The sequence below is a fragment of the Elephantulus edwardii genome, unplaced genomic scaffold (genome assembly GCF_000299155.1).
Source record: "Elephantulus edwardii isolate Elephantulus edwardi_28Jun2011 unplaced genomic scaffold, EleEdw1.0 scaffold00030, whole genome shotgun sequence".
NCBI classification, from domain to species: Eukaryota; Metazoa; Chordata; class Mammalia; order Macroscelidea; family Macroscelididae; genus Elephantulus; species Elephantulus edwardii.
Genome location: NW_006399780.1, coordinates 7552969 through 7568304, shown reverse-complemented (window position 1 = coordinate 7568304; position 15336 = coordinate 7552969). Strand labels below are relative to the sequence as shown.

The following is a 15336-nucleotide window of genomic DNA, read 5'->3' as shown; positions in this document are numbered from 1 at the left end:
GGTCCCTAACAGCAGACTTTCCCATGGCAATGAGCCTTTAATTTCCTGGCTATTGGAGCCACATGTAAATCACTGATAAATGTCAAGTATGTTTTTACCTTCTGATTCCTGGGTTTCTATGAAGATGTAGGCTTTTATGACTCATTTATTTCTCCTCTTTTTGAAAAAATTATGACTTGCATGAAAGTTTGCAAAGCAGATTGGTCTTTCAGCCATTCATACACCTTTTGGTTTATAATATTAAGGACAAAATTTACAACTTACTCACACTTTGCCCACCTCCTCCCTGTAGTTCTCATCTACAGTCATCCTTCTATTCTACTCCTTCCTACCTGAAAGGCTTTACCTTTTGGCCCTTTTGACTTTTTGTGGTCAGTTGCTTAGAAAGGGACATCATGCTTGGAAAGATGAAGGATCAGTGAAGGAGAATATCCTGAGCAAGATGGATTGATAGATGGACTGATGGATTGGTCTTTGGCCATGGGCTCAGATATGTTGTGAATGATAAGAATGGTACAAGATAGAACAGGGTTCAGATCTGTTGTTGTTACTGGTTACAATATAAGCCAGTCTGTTGTTTGACTGGAAGTTGAACCACAAAGGAGAGTTTTCTCTATGTTCCAATTGCAACCCAACTTGCTTTTTTTTTTTTTACACTATGCAAAGGCATAGTGTGGCTGATTCTGAGAAGAATGGGAATCCCAGAATACTTGATCATTCTTATGCAAAACCTATACTTGGACCAAGAGGAAATTGTCAGAACAGAGCAGGGAAACACTGCATGGTTCAAAATTTGGAAGGGTGTGCTTCAGGGATGTGTCCTATCTCCATAACTTTTCAATCTATATGCAGAACAGATTATCTGGGAGGCTGGGCTCTATAAGGAGAAATGTGACATCAGGATTGGAGGTAGACTCATCAACAGTCTGCGTTATGCAGATGACACAACTTTGCTTGCTGAAACTAAGGTGGACCTGAAGCACTTGCTGTAGAAGGTCAAGGACTACAGCCTTCAATATGGATTGAAGCTCTACATCCCAAAAAACAAAGATTCTCACCACTGGGCTGATTGGCATCATCCTGATAGATGGTGAAGAGATTGAGATTGTTTACAGCTTTAGTTTGCTTCACTCCAAAGTCAACACTCTTGGTACCAGCAGCCAGGAAATTAAAAGACAAATTGCATTGGGAAAGTCAGCTGTTAGAGGCATCTCCAGAGTATTAAAGAGCAATGATGTCAGTCTGGAGATCCAGGCCATTGTCTTTGCAATTTTTTGCTATGCATTAGAAAGCTGGATTGGCGAGGTGAAGTCCTATGGAGAAGAATGCTATACACAGAGAAAATGGCAGCCAGGTCTTGGCCTTGACTACTGTGCTTCCATGAGACTGCGGTGGAGAGTGTACCTCACTGCTTTAACTTTGTTCCCATCACTGTTCATGCTCCCAGGAGCACTGAGACTGTGAACTGGCTTCCTGTGCAGGGAGGCTTATGAGTCCTGGTGGTGGAATGGTTGCGCTCTTGATTGCTAACCAAAAGGCTGTTGATTGGAACTCACCCAACAAAACTCATTGGGAGCAAACACCTGGAAGCTGCTCTTGTAAAGATTACAGTCTAGAAAACCCCACAGGGCTCTTCTCATCACCTGTTGCCACTGCAAGTAAAACCTGACTTGACAGTGGAGCATAAGGCACTAGTGGGGGGCATGTCTTTCCATGTGGCAGTTTTGTCACTCATTTTAAATGGTTAAATTAATCAAGATTTTTTTTAAATGTACTATTTTTGTTTCCCCTTGGTGTGGAAGTTGAAAATGTCTTCTATTTTTACTAAAGACTATCAAATTGGAGTCACTGGTTAGTCACTGTTTTGTTTTTTCCATGTAGAAGAAAGCACAGTGTGTATGTATGTATGTGTGAGTGTATTGAAGGCATCCACTGAAGAAGCAAAAGGGCAGCTTATAGATGTCTTCTGAGAATACATGGTTGAGCAGCTTGAGCCTCCAGATGAGCATCTTGGGGGAGAGGGGGACGTTCTAAAACAGACTTCCAGGACGTGCTCTTCCAGCTCACCGCACACCACCCCTTCATACTTGGCCTACTCAGAAGTCCCTCCCAGAACGTTATTCAAAGACTTGGTTTGTGAGTGATGGAAAAATAAGGCAAAAGCCTCAGGCTTTCACAACTTCCTCTCCCCTCCCCCAGGACATGGGGCTAACTCCGCCAGGATCCCCCTGTGCCTGGCAAGGTAGAGCTGTAGCACCTACTTAAAGGAAGCCAAAACATCTGGTCTCTGTGCAGTGTGGGGCCTGCGAACGTAAGAATCGACGTCAGTGTGGAGTACGATGAAGAGGGAGATCATGACCATTCCTAATGACTCTGGGAGCAGGCTCTGCTGGTCCCGGCAAATGCTGGCAGGTGCAGGGTGCTTTGTGCTAATGGGCCCATGTGGAAATGTGCAGCTGGCGAGACGGCCTTCTAATTGGGATGGCATTGGTGGCACCCAGCTGCCAGTCCGCGCTCGTACTACATGACTGATTGGAGCTTGTTGGAAAGACCATGAAAGTTCCCCAGTACAATAAGATTTGCTCCCAAAGACTGAGTCACAGAGGTGCTTGCAATCATCTTGGATTCTGCTGTGTCTGTAGTTTGTTTTCTACTCTGCTTGCCTAAGTCTAGAAGCCAGGCTCTCCCCTTCTGGCTGACAAATTACTGAAGAAATTAAAAAAAAAAAAAAAAAAGATCGACTTTTCTGATGTGTGTGTACACTAAGTTAGTTCTGAAGAAAGAACACCACAGGGCAGGAGGAAGAGCAATTTGGCTCCAACATATAACCACTTGTCACTGAAGCAAATTCTTTAGTCAACAAAATAAACCTGTGTCCCTTCATTGTAAGGTCGGTTTTATCAGTAGTGCAAATCCCTTACTTATCTCTGGGATTTTAGGGACTATAGCAGATATTGACAAAATGTTGAAAATTCACCACCTTGAAGATGTTCTTCATTCTCTTGCAGTTTATTGAGGTCCTAGAACTTTAAATTGTGTTTGATATTTGATGTTACTTTTACTAATCAGGAGGCGCTCTGGTGGCTTAGTCCACAGCAAGTCGTACACTGCTGATCCCAAAGCTGCACATCTCTGGCGGCTCGAGCCTATTTGAAGCTCTACAAGAGAAAGATGGGCAACCTCGTCCCATTGTGATTTGTAGCCAAAGAAACCTGAGGCAGGAAGGGTTGCTGTGAGTTGTAACTGACTCCACACATAATGAGTTGGAGGGATTTTTTGTCAATGTCCACTGTGGTCTTTAAATAGTTAGAAACTAAATGTCTCTGCCTTTCTGCATCCTGTTTCTCTATCTTGAACAGGGGCAATATCGGGTTGTTTTTTTTTTTTTGTGAACAAGTTCTTTAGACATTATACTGAGGACTGATAAGTATTAGTAGTGAAATATGTCTTAATCTTTACACATTTTCCACACGAGAGTGGAGAACAATATACTGTTCTTGGCTTCCATGACTGTAGGATTATTCTACAGAGACTGGAAATTCCTGACATCAAATTATGGGACCAGCATATATTCTAAACAATCAACACCCATGGTAGCAGAAGCTGTGAAATCAAAAGACATGTTGCTTTGGAAAAATCTGCTCTTAAGGACTAACATGCTAAAGAGCAAAGATATCAGCTTAAAGACTTAAGTGGGCCTGATACAAGCCATGATCTTTTCAGTTGCTTTCTATGCATCTGAAATTTGGACAATTAATAAAGAAGACAAGAAGAATCAATGTCTTTTTAAAAAAATTTATTATTAAATTTTATTAGTTTTAATGAACATTTACAGGGATTTTGGGTTCTCATTCATTCATTGTTGCACTGTTTTCTCTACCCTCCTCCCCAGTTCGTTCTTCTTCCCTCCCCCGAATGTCTGTTTTAATTGTCCAATTGCCACAATGCTTGTCAAAGCCAGTTCTGATTAATCTCCTTTGTCAATGTGTCCTTTGCCATTCCCTATCACTCCTCCCTGAGAGAGACTTCACCCTGATTCATAAGGAAAAGGGGGTGGCATATTCTCTTAGCTACTTCCTGCTGAAAAGGGACGCTGTGGGTTTCAGTGTGAAGATCTTCTCTCACTACTCTAAAGGGCTCCTTTGGCAGTAGAAAACACATAGACTATTATGGAGATTGATTTTGGAATTTAGATACACTGTTATCAATTGTGCTTAGCCGTACATGTTCATATCCTTGAAGATGTATCATGGAGGTGTTGCAACCTAGAAGACACAAATTTAACTAACAAGTTAAAAATACATGAGTCAAAAATTAACAAGCAATAATATTCCGAGTAGAGGTTCTGTTGACAAAGTGTACCATGGACTGTCAAAAGAACCAGTGTGCTCCTTAGAGGCATGTTAGAAGCTTAGAAACTTGGTCTCACATATTTCAGGCATGTTGTCAAGAGATGCCAGTCATTGAGGAAAAAAGATAGCATGCTAGGGAAGGTAGCTGATAGGCCAAAGTTCCACAGGACAGGCCAAGATTCAAATCTGTTGTTCATAGGGTTACTATGAGTTGTAGTCAACTTGATGGCACTTAACAACAGCAACAATATATTCTAAACAAGACCTTGGTGGTTCTGTGATATGGGGGAGACTTGGGTCAGGTCTCAAACCATACAGTTCATGCTTGGCCAAAACCCAACAGCAGATACTTAACACACAGCTGTGATGCTATGAGTTGAAGCTTCCACATTAAGATGAACTAAAGGAAAAGACCTGGCCACCTCGTTCCAGAAATCAGCCAGTGGAAACAGGATCTGTCACAGCATTCCAATCTGCAGCAGGTCATGGGCTGACGTAGGGCCCAGCAGTGTTTCCTTCTCATGAGCGTGGGATCGCCAGCTGCCAACAGCAGCCTATTCTGAATGCTTTTGCATTCAATCCATTGGTGCCTGGTTTCCTTATTTAGAAAACAGCGTTTCTAATATCAACTCAACAGTCACAGAGGAACTGAGACACCACTGAATCTCTTACTTTGGGTAAGAGCAGAGTTATTTTAGCCCAGCTTTGGGCATTAATGCTGCCACGGTGTCTATATAATAACGTTCCAAATGAACACACATGGTGGGTAGTGTTTCGAGCATGTTTTGAAGCCAGTGAATGAAAGGCATTATGCCTGCTGCTTCCTGCTTCTCTATGTTCCTCCAGGCACTGGAGGGCCTGGTGCTGAACACACGCGTTCAGGAGGCCGACCCTCGGGTTTTCTGAGCTGTGCCCCTTGAAGGGCGGTGGGAAGAAACAAGGCCCTGGTTTGTTCTTTGAGCTCCTGCTTTTGAGGAAGCAAAAGAATCAAGCCATAAAGTGGAGCTAAACAGCTGAGCATGGTTGGAAAAAAGCATTTCAAAGGAAATAATCCTGGATTTAGATCACACAGTTTGGAACCTGGAGTGGGTTTTTCATAACCTCCCTCTGAAAGACAGGTATTTGTAATGGAAATGCTCACAGCCTGTCACCCGGGCTGTGTGGTTGAAGGCGGCTGTGACATGCAGCTCCGCTGTGTGTGTAAGCCACTCCGCTGTACAAAGAGAGAGTGTGCCACTGGTTGAATTGGCCCTGTTCTCATGCTGCTTGGTAAATTCAGCAGATTTTTTGGCTTGATTTGTTTTGAGCTCATCAAGGTGGCTACCCACCCCCCTCGCAAATGTCAGTAGCCTGTGCTAAGTGAGAAACTGCTGTTTTTCTCCTTAACAGGAATGAGGGGGCTTTCCTAAGCCAAGCTGATGTTAGAGTCCTCTGCTGGATGTAAATTGAACTTAGAATACGATGAGACTGGGCTCCCAAGGCTATGGCACCCTCTTGGCCTTCAAACTACGGGAAAGGGCTTAGCAGGGAGGAAGAGATGACATGGGCCTGCATGCTGCCTCTGTGCTTCTGTCTGGCTGTCATAGAGGAAATGAGCGTGACGCCCTGTGCCAGGTGATCTGCAAATCCATAACTGATTCCATATTTATCTCTGACTTGCCCACTCTGATCTTCCCACCTTGGTGAATTTCCTTGACAGCATTTCCTCTCCTCTCTCCCCACCCAACCCTTGGCCTCCACCCAATCCCCGCTGAGTACAATTTTCTCCACGAATGCTTCAAATCACCCCACACCCACTGCAAAGAACTAATATTGATCTGCTCCTCCAAACTAGCCCTCATAGAACAATACCAGCTGTGGTAGAGCTGATTCTGACTCAGGACAACCTGTGTGGGTCAAAGTTCCATGGGGTTTGCACGTGGGATTTGCAATGGCAAATCTCAGAAGAAAGACGTAGATTACCAGGTCTTTCTTCTGAGGCACCTCTGGGTGAACACAGACCTTTCCCTTTCAGTTAGCAGCTGGGCGTGTTAACCATTAGCACCACCCAGAGATGTCTCTGGTAATAAGCAAACTCTTCAGTACTAGATTCTATGCCATTTCATTGCCTTTATTTCTTGCCATCTGTATCCATCCTCACCTAGTTTACAAACTGTTGAAGCAGGGCTCTGTCTCAGGTGTCCTCATCTAGAGAGAGTCCCAGCCATCGCCCAGTTGCGCATCATACAGGTGGTAGATAGATTGGATGCTGGGTCAAGGGCACTCCAGAGAGGAAGCTGGGGGTGGCTCCTCTGGAACCCTCCATATTACCTGTGTCTCAAGAAGTTGAAGTTTTCTTCTACTTGAACATGCTCTCAGCCTGGGACATCTCGGCAGTGGGCCTGTACAGCAAAGCACACCGGGTATTAAGAAATCACACAGCCATTCCTTTTTCTGGGATGGTGGGTGGTGGTAACTGCTCTCAGAATAAACGTCTGACCTAGTTTACATCCACCAGGAGCCCCAGTCTGAAGGCAGATTCATCTTCTGAAAGATTAAACAAGCCACCTGTCCATACGCTGCTTCCTGCAAGGGAACTGCTAGGCTTCTCTTGGGAAAGCTCTCTTCCAAGAGAAAGTAGAGTAGCTCCAGCTGACCCCTGCTCTTTGAGGACTTCCTCACTGAGAAATTCCCCTAGAGCCCGGCGTGGCTAAGGGTGAAGGAGAGAGATTAGCCTGACGTTCTCTTCCTCCCCTTTTATGATTCATTAGCCTCGCTCTTGGTGCTCTGCCTCCCTTGGACACTCCAGTCACTGGCTCAGCTGTTGCAGGTCCCCTGTCCTGGTCACGCTCTAAGTTCCACCCTCTGAAACCTGGCCAGAACACCCCCAGGGACCACCTCCAATTCCAGAGTTAGGGATTTCAAATGCCTTATGTGGAGACTAAAAAGCCCTAGTGGCTCAGTGGTTAATTGCTTGGCTGCTAACCAGAAGGTTGGTGGTTCCAGTCTACCACCCACTGCACAAGAAGAAGATGTGGCAGCCCGCCTCTTTAAAGACTGCAGCTTTGGAAGTTGTACAGGAAGTTCTGCTCAGGCCTCTAGGAGAGTTAGGCAGTGGCATCAACTCAATGGCAATAGATTTTTCTTATGGAAACTTGCCTGGGAAGGAGAGCAGCACCCTGTATAGGATGAGCCTGTTGGTCCCTGTATGACTGACTCTGACTGGACAACTCTGAGATTCGGGGTCAAGGCTTATGGCCTTCAGGCTCAGCTCAGCCATTTGGAACCCCTACCTTACTTTCATAATGTTGCTATAATAGAAATACCATAAGTAGATGTCTATTGTTGTTATTGTTGTTGTTGATTGTCTTCAAGTCAAACACAACTCATAGCAACCCTATGAACAGAAGGCCTGAAGAAGCCCCTCTACAACTATTGATATTTATCAAAGTTCATAGAGTTTCTGAAGGCATGTTATTTAGGAAATGGAAGTAGATGTCTATAGAAGAGAAATTTCATTTCTTACAGCTCTGGAGAATAGAAGTCCAAATTTAAGACACCAATTGCGGGAGAAATCCTTGTCTTTTCCACCATCTATAGTCCCAGTGTTCCTCTGCTCTGTGACTATGTTGGCGTGACACCTGTTTTCACCTTATTCATGCTTGTTCATTTCTAAATCAATGATCCTCCTTAGAAGACAGCAATGGTTAGGCTTAAGACACCCTATGTTACTAGTGACAAGAAGCTGCTCTGCGATTCCAAAGGCATGAGGTTTGAATCTACCAGATGTTCCACTGGAGAAGGAGGGACAGTCTCCTCCTGTGCCAGTTGGATCCAACTCGACGGCACACAACAAGAAAAAAGAAAAAAAAGACAACCTATGTCGATATTGCGCAGTCAATAAAACAAAGAAAACCATATTCTCATGTGGGATTGTACCCATTAACTTCAGATATAGGGATGAGGATTCTAATCTCAACTTCTGAGAGCTCCAAAGCCATAACACCTTCCAACTCTCTGTGATGGAAAGGTTTTTATCTATCTATCTATCTATCTATCTATCTATCTATCTATCTATCTATCTATCTATCCATCCATCCATCATGTATTATTATCGTCCAGAGTCTGCACTCTACCTTATTTAAAGACTCTGACTCAGTCTAGGGGAGTTTTGGTGACCTAGTGTCAAAAAGCTGCACTACAATCCCAGAGGCGCACAGTTCGAATCCACCAGATGCTCTGCCGGGGAAGGAGGGGCAATCTCCTCCTGTACCAGTCAGATCTGATTTGACGGTACACGTACAAAAATAATAAAATTTAAAAAAAATTATTAAAAAAAAGACTCTGGTGGGAGGAGATATAGCCTTGATAATGAAATCATGGTAGCAACCTTTTGTCTATTTTGCACAACTGCATGTGCACATTTCTCTTTCTAGTGCTTTTAAATTCTGTTGCTTCATTTTTTTATCTGCACATGTGCCTCTCATGTGACAGTCCCCAGCAAGCAGCTCATCTGCATCCTTCCCATACCCGTAGACATTTGCATCCTACTCGCTACCCAGACTCCACATGCAACCACAGACCTCACTTTTGTAGACCTCTCAGAAAAGAGTCAGGAAACACATGCCTCTGCTTCCCTCATTTATCACAGAAGAAAACAATGGTCAGGATTTGGCTTGCACCCAGATCTTGAAGTAAATTTTAGGAAAACAGGTGCTTCCTTCAGGTTGAAGAATTATTCCACCTTTGAACTCATTGAGAAGAAATGCACAAGAGTTCTGGAAACTTCTTGCCCACTTGCAAGAATAGAATTTATCCCTTGTTTTCGTTTGTGTTCAGAACAGGACTTCAAATCAATTCAGTTATGGTCCGTGAAAAGAAATCAGAGTAGACCTCAATTAGATGAAGTGGAATGATAACCAAAATGGGGGTGGTGGGATTATGAGTAAAGCTAAGGAGGGGAGGCTCAGGAGAGGTATTTCATTATAGAACACTTTCAGGGGCCTAATTTGAAACATTGGATTATTATATTACTAGGACTGTGGAAAGCACCACACATCCAGAAAGGTGTGGTCTGGAGGTAAATTTGAGCAGGGCATAGTTATTCCCAACTCTGCCTGCGAAGAGTTTTGGTTGCTATGCAATATACTCATGTGACTCATGTCTTCTGAGAGAGATTAGGTTTATAACCATTGTTGATCTGTAATTTCCCTGTTCATTCCCTGGTTATCCAACTTTTTCTAGTTAGCCCTCATTTACTGGCCTCAAGTGTGGGTAGGCTCTCAGGAACTATGATTAAAAGGCCAACTTATTTACTACAAAGAAGTCCAGTACCTCATATCCACCCATATGGTCACAGTCATCAAGGCATTTATCCTCCAAGAACTGGCATAGAGCTTATGTCTACTATGTCAATTGCCTTCCAGTTGATTAGCATGGTATCTGGAAAGAAAAAAGGAAAGCAGAGATATGAAGCTTAAGCTCAGGCTTTAAAAGCTAACTGGGCCTTCATTACCTAGGGAATTTTCCTCTGACTCAGGGGTCAGCGTACTATAACCCATCAGCAAAAATCATTCCACCTTCTCTCTCTGTAAATAAATTGGCATGGGAATACTAACCAAGGCCATTCACTCATGTGTCAACTGTGCCTGCTTTTGCATTGCAACAATAGAGTTGAATAGTTGCTACAAGGACTGTATGGGCCACATAATAAAAAAAAACCAGTATTTTTTATTGACCCTTTAGAACAAAGTTTGCCTGCATCTGCTATAGTCTATAATATCCACAACTGTTTCTATTTGATGAGGAGAAAAAGAAAAAAAGAAATTGCCTTCATTCCCTCATGTTTAACTATGTGCTTCTCTAGGTAGGTCTGCCAAGAGGGCTGGCTGGCATTTACTCAGTTTCTTCTGTTACTTTCTCAAAATATGAGGCAGAAATAATGGAATTTTATAAGAATTTACCTAGCATAATGGCATTTATTTAGCCTGTCTGTGGAGACAATCCCAGGCTGATCCTAATGTCATATTTTATTCCTGGATACCATGGCACACACAATTATTTTAACAATAAAAAGCCCCTTCTGTTTTCACTGTAAATCCCCCTTTAAATACAAACTTAGGTTGAGTCAAATATCCCTAAGAAGAAAGGGTCCATCATATGCCCTGTGTGAAATATGTTTTTCAGGGTGTAGGAGCTCAGGGGTAACACTGTGTCTTGATTCTCCACCTAAGTTGGGGTCACACTGACCCCTCCTGTACACAAGTACAGGCAGCCTTCTTCCCACCCTCTCATAGCCTCGTGCCTAGAACCAGCCAGCTCACAGATCTGCACTATGAATGATGAGCCCTCCCCAACCTCCAAGTGCCACCCATTGTGATGTGCAACCTTTCAAAGGAAGATGTAGCTTTAGCTGGCATAGACTATGCCACATCAATGCAAGTCATTAATAGAATCAAAGCCTTCATCCAATCTTGACTACAATTTACCATCTACAACTAATTTTTACCAAAGACAAACTCTTAAAAGGCCATTTTTAATAAAACAGTGCATATTCCTTTCCTTTGTAGATAGCAGTTGCCATCAAGTTGATTATAGCTCATGGTAAATCCGTGTGGGTCAGAGTAGAACTACGCTCCACAGAGTCCTCATCGCTGTGGGCTGTCAGAAGCTGACCTGTCTTCCAAGGTGCCTTTGAATGGACTTAAGCCACCAGCCTTAAGTTCAGTACTTAGCCATTTGAATCACTCATTGATCTACTATTGGTTTCCTAGAATAACAGAAGTACCACAAGCCAAATGTCTTTTAAAACAACAGAGTTTTATTCTCTCAAATTTTATTGAGACTAGAAGTTCAAAGTTAAAGTGGCAATAGACTGGTTTCTTCTGGAGGCTCTGAGGGAGCATCTGTTTCCATACTTTTCTCCTGGCTTCTGGTGTTTTCCCTCAATCCTTGGTGTTCTCTGGCTTTTAGATGCATCACTCCAATCTCTTCTCTAGTCTCATGTCCATCATCCCTCTGCACCTGTGTGTTTCTATGTCTCTAAAGCACAAGACAGGGTAGCTATGAGTCGTATGCACTTCCACGGCACCTAACATTTCTCTCTGTATGGACTTTAGTCATATTAGGGCCCACCCTACTCAATTTAAGTTCATATTAACATAGATATTTCCATTTACAAAGACCATTTTTCCCAAACAAGTTGACAGTCACTGAGACTCAAAGTTGAGATGTCCACATATAGTTTTGGGGCACACAATTCAACCCATGACAAACAGCTTGGGAGATACAAGGAGCAGTATCCTAAGTTCTTATTGAATTGCTCAAGAAAAGATTTACTCCTCATGAGACCAAGGGGACTGAGAGAGCCAGGGAGGTTCGATCTGTTTCTAGAGCATGGTCACCTGGGCAGGGACCATTCCTGGAAAGATCATACAACTCATGCCCATTTCTGTTTTCTTCATAATCACTGATCCAGACCCTTCACCAGCAATCACGTGGTGATGAGAACAATGCCTTCTGGTCACAGACCTTCGACTTTCCTGCCAGGATGGGGAAGGAAGGATGACCACCAGGGATGGCTGGGACACTCTTGTCATGGTGAATACAGGTGGCAGGTCAGAAAGATGCTCCCTTTCTTCGGCCATCTTTAGGGTCTGGGTGTGGCTCTGTGTCCCTCACAAACACCTCTTGCCCCTCGCTCTTCTCTCTCAAAGTAGTTGTTTTCACCTCGTCCCTTGGAAACATAAAGTTCGGTAAAGGATTTGGATGAGACATGGTAGACAGCCTTCGAAAACTCCACCCTGTTTCCGTTTGTAAGTCTCCTGCTCACTGTCACAGCTCCAGAGCCTTCACAAAGCTGCTCCAGAAACCTCAATAAAAATCTACAGATGTCTTTCCAGCCTTTGTTTTTTGGTTTGGTTATTTTTCTTTTCACTGCAGCATTCGTGATGGACACGGCTGTTAGAGAGTTCTGACCGATTCTAGGGCATTTACCAATGTCAGTTTTTAAATGCTAGCACAAGGCCAGGAGAGAGTGCAGAGAGAGAGCTAGAAATAGAATGTGACAATGATTTAATGAATCCTCCCTCCCTCCCCTTCTTCCCCTTCTTAGCTCAACGACTCCGCCAAGCAGCTTATTGAGATGGACAAGACGTGCTTCGCGGCTGCATCTGGCTGCGATGCCTCCTTGCCCTCAGAGCCCAGCGCGGCGGCCACTCTGGCCCCAGCTTCCACTCTAAGCAGCACAGGAGCGGTCAGTGCCTTTCAGCGGCGTATTGATGGCAAGAAGAATGCCAAGAAACGCCACTCCTTCACTGCGCTCAGTGTGACGCACAAATCCTCCCAGGCCGTGAGCAATAGGCATTCAATGGAGATTAGCGCTCCTGTTCTGATCAGCTCCAGCGACCCCCGGGCTGCGGCCAGAATCGGAGAGTTGGCTCACCTGTCATCCAGCGCTCCAACCCAGGTAACCGTCACCATGTGATGCCGGCTGGGGATGTGGCAGGGGATGGCGCCCAGCATTCCCTGAACCCCAACTCTCGTTCTTGTGTCTTTGGTCTCCATGGTTCTTTGAGGGCTCCATCAGCCACCTTTCAGGAACTAGTATCAAGAACTATCCTTTGCCCTCTAGTGTGTTTCGTTCTTCCCACCTGACATTAGAGAACCCCCTCACCTTGGTGGAAGCGTTTCATTGTTATTGCCCAAAGTAATTGTGCAGTCAATACTTTTCAGGTAAGCCCTTGGTGAGTAAATAGAAGGTGGATGGTTCAAACCTATCTGCAGGCACCTTGGAAGACAGGCCTGGGGGTCTGCTTCTCAGAAGGCCTCACCTTGAAGAACCTGTGCAGCAGCTCAACTCTGTACACACGGGGTCACCATGAGTTGTCTTAGTCAATAGGCAACTGCTTTGGTTTGTTGGGATTTGATCCTTACTGGTTATAAGACGATTTACATGGGATGGATTGTGATGGCATGAGATTTTCCATGGTCCACACACACAGCATTTGAGTCACGTTAAATTGCATGGGGAGGAAGCTATCTTCCCTTCTCAGCTTGCCTTCAGTTCTTCTGACAATGGCACAGAAAAGACCTATGATAGGTGCGAGTATATTGTCAGTTCTCTCTAAAACTGACTGACTTCTCTTTTAACAAATAGTACAAGTTCCAGAATTCAAGGGAGGAATTGTTAAGTACTTGTACTGCTACTATTTTTACAGGATACCATCTCCTTCTAGAAAATGATGTGGGTTTCCATATTCATTTCTTTGTGAATAAGCTTAAATTGTCAAAATGAGGCCTCTGTAGAACAATTAGTAAGTAAGTAATTATCTGTCAGGGGGCTCTGGGTGGCCTAGTGGGTAGGGAGTTGCCCAGCTAACCCAAAGGTAGTGCCTCTCTGGTGGTTCAAATCCACCAGTGGTTCCAAGGTAGAGAGTTGGGCAGTCTCCTCCCAGGTGGTTTACAGCCTCTAAAACCCACTCTGGGTCAACTCCAACTCAATGGTGATAAGTTTAATTATCATAACTGGGGCAAAACTGTCACCATGATATGCAAAAGGACTGATGTTTGCAAAGGTTTAGCAAACAGCTTCTCATTTACAAATGAAGAAGCAAAGAGTCCAGGGTAGGAAGAGTTTTCAGAAGACTCCCAATAAAGGAATAGTGTTGCATCTCATAAACCCATTATCAGATGCCATGCAGTCTGCTCTTCCCAAGTACAAGACTGAGAAGCAGGTAGAAGTCAACTCCTCAGGTGTGCTCTCCCTTGCTCCAGACTTGACCCAGCCAACACTGTGGCTCACGTGCAAATGCAGTGGTTCCCATTTCTTTTCCCTGTACACACTATACCTTATATTCAGCACCTCATCTGTCAGCCTCCTTCGCGTTTCCTCTCATGTCACCTCTAACCGCCAGTGCATTTCAGAACAAGGTTTGTCAGGGAACTGTCACCAATTTCTCTGAAGAGAATGAAAGGGCCAAATTGGGTGAAAGCACCAATAAGCAATTGGCCCGGGAAGAGCCAGCTTAAAAAAAATATATATATATATCCAGTGAACTCAAATCACTTTACTAAAAGAATTGCTTTTATGAAAAAAAAAAAAAAAGTTGGGCTCATGAAAAATGACAGCTTGATTTAGCCATGCCATATCAGCCATAAAATGCCACCCCTGTATACTCTCAGCGTGCACACACACACATTTTCTCTCTCTCTCTCTCTCTCTCTCTCTCTCTCTCTCTCTCTCTCTCACACACACACACACACACACACACACACACCCTCCCTCTTATGGCCATGGCTTACTGAGGGCATTCTGGCCCTCTTGGCAAGTGTCTGCTTTCACTCTCTGAAAGCAGATGGCTTCCTTGCCATAGAAAAGGGAATCTTCTAATGGTCTTTTTTTTTTTTAAATCCCAGGGACTGTCCTGGAAACAGAAAACTATTGGCTTTGGAAAGCCTCAATGCCTTTGCCTATGAGAGCCCAAGGAGGCAATCAGCAAGAGTCAGGTAGCATCCTTCTTCCCTTGAACTAATTTTGTGTACCCTTCCCCTCCTCTGCTTGCAGATTTTACTAGCCAGTCATTCCTTTCACGATATGATCATTGTATTGTAATAAAAATTACTAGGGAACTCTGGTGGCCTAGTAATAAGAACCTGCACTGTAATCTCAAAGGCATATGGTTCAAATCCACCAGCTGCTACATGGAAGAAGGATGGACAATTTCCTCCTATGTGATTTACTGCCTCTGAAAATCTGCTGGGGGGGTCAGCTAAGGGGTGGTTTTGAGTCGATGGCACACAACATCAATAATAAAATTACTATCCATAATAGTATCATTATCATACTGTTGGCATTACTACAATACTAGTAATGTCATCGTACTAGCAACATTACTATTAATACATGTCATTGAGGGATGAGTGGGTAAAGGAAAAGATCTGGTGTGAAAAACAATGTAAATGAACTTTGTAAGTTAACCAGCCTAAAATTAAACAAACAAACAAA

The 15336-nt window shown here is 43.9% G+C and overlaps 1 protein-coding gene across 1 annotated transcript in view; it reads left to right on the top strand.

Annotated features, from left to right (window-relative positions):
• Positions 1–15336, top strand: part of SH3RF3 (SH3 domain containing ring finger 3) — a 588334-nt gene that overhangs the window by 389278 nt on the left and 183720 nt on the right. Inside the window, exon 4 of the mRNA XM_006883820.1 lies at positions 12445–12798. Within this exon, the coding sequence (XP_006883882.1) occupies positions 12445–12798 (354 nt within the window). The remainder of the gene's footprint in view (positions 1–12444; positions 12799–15336) is intronic.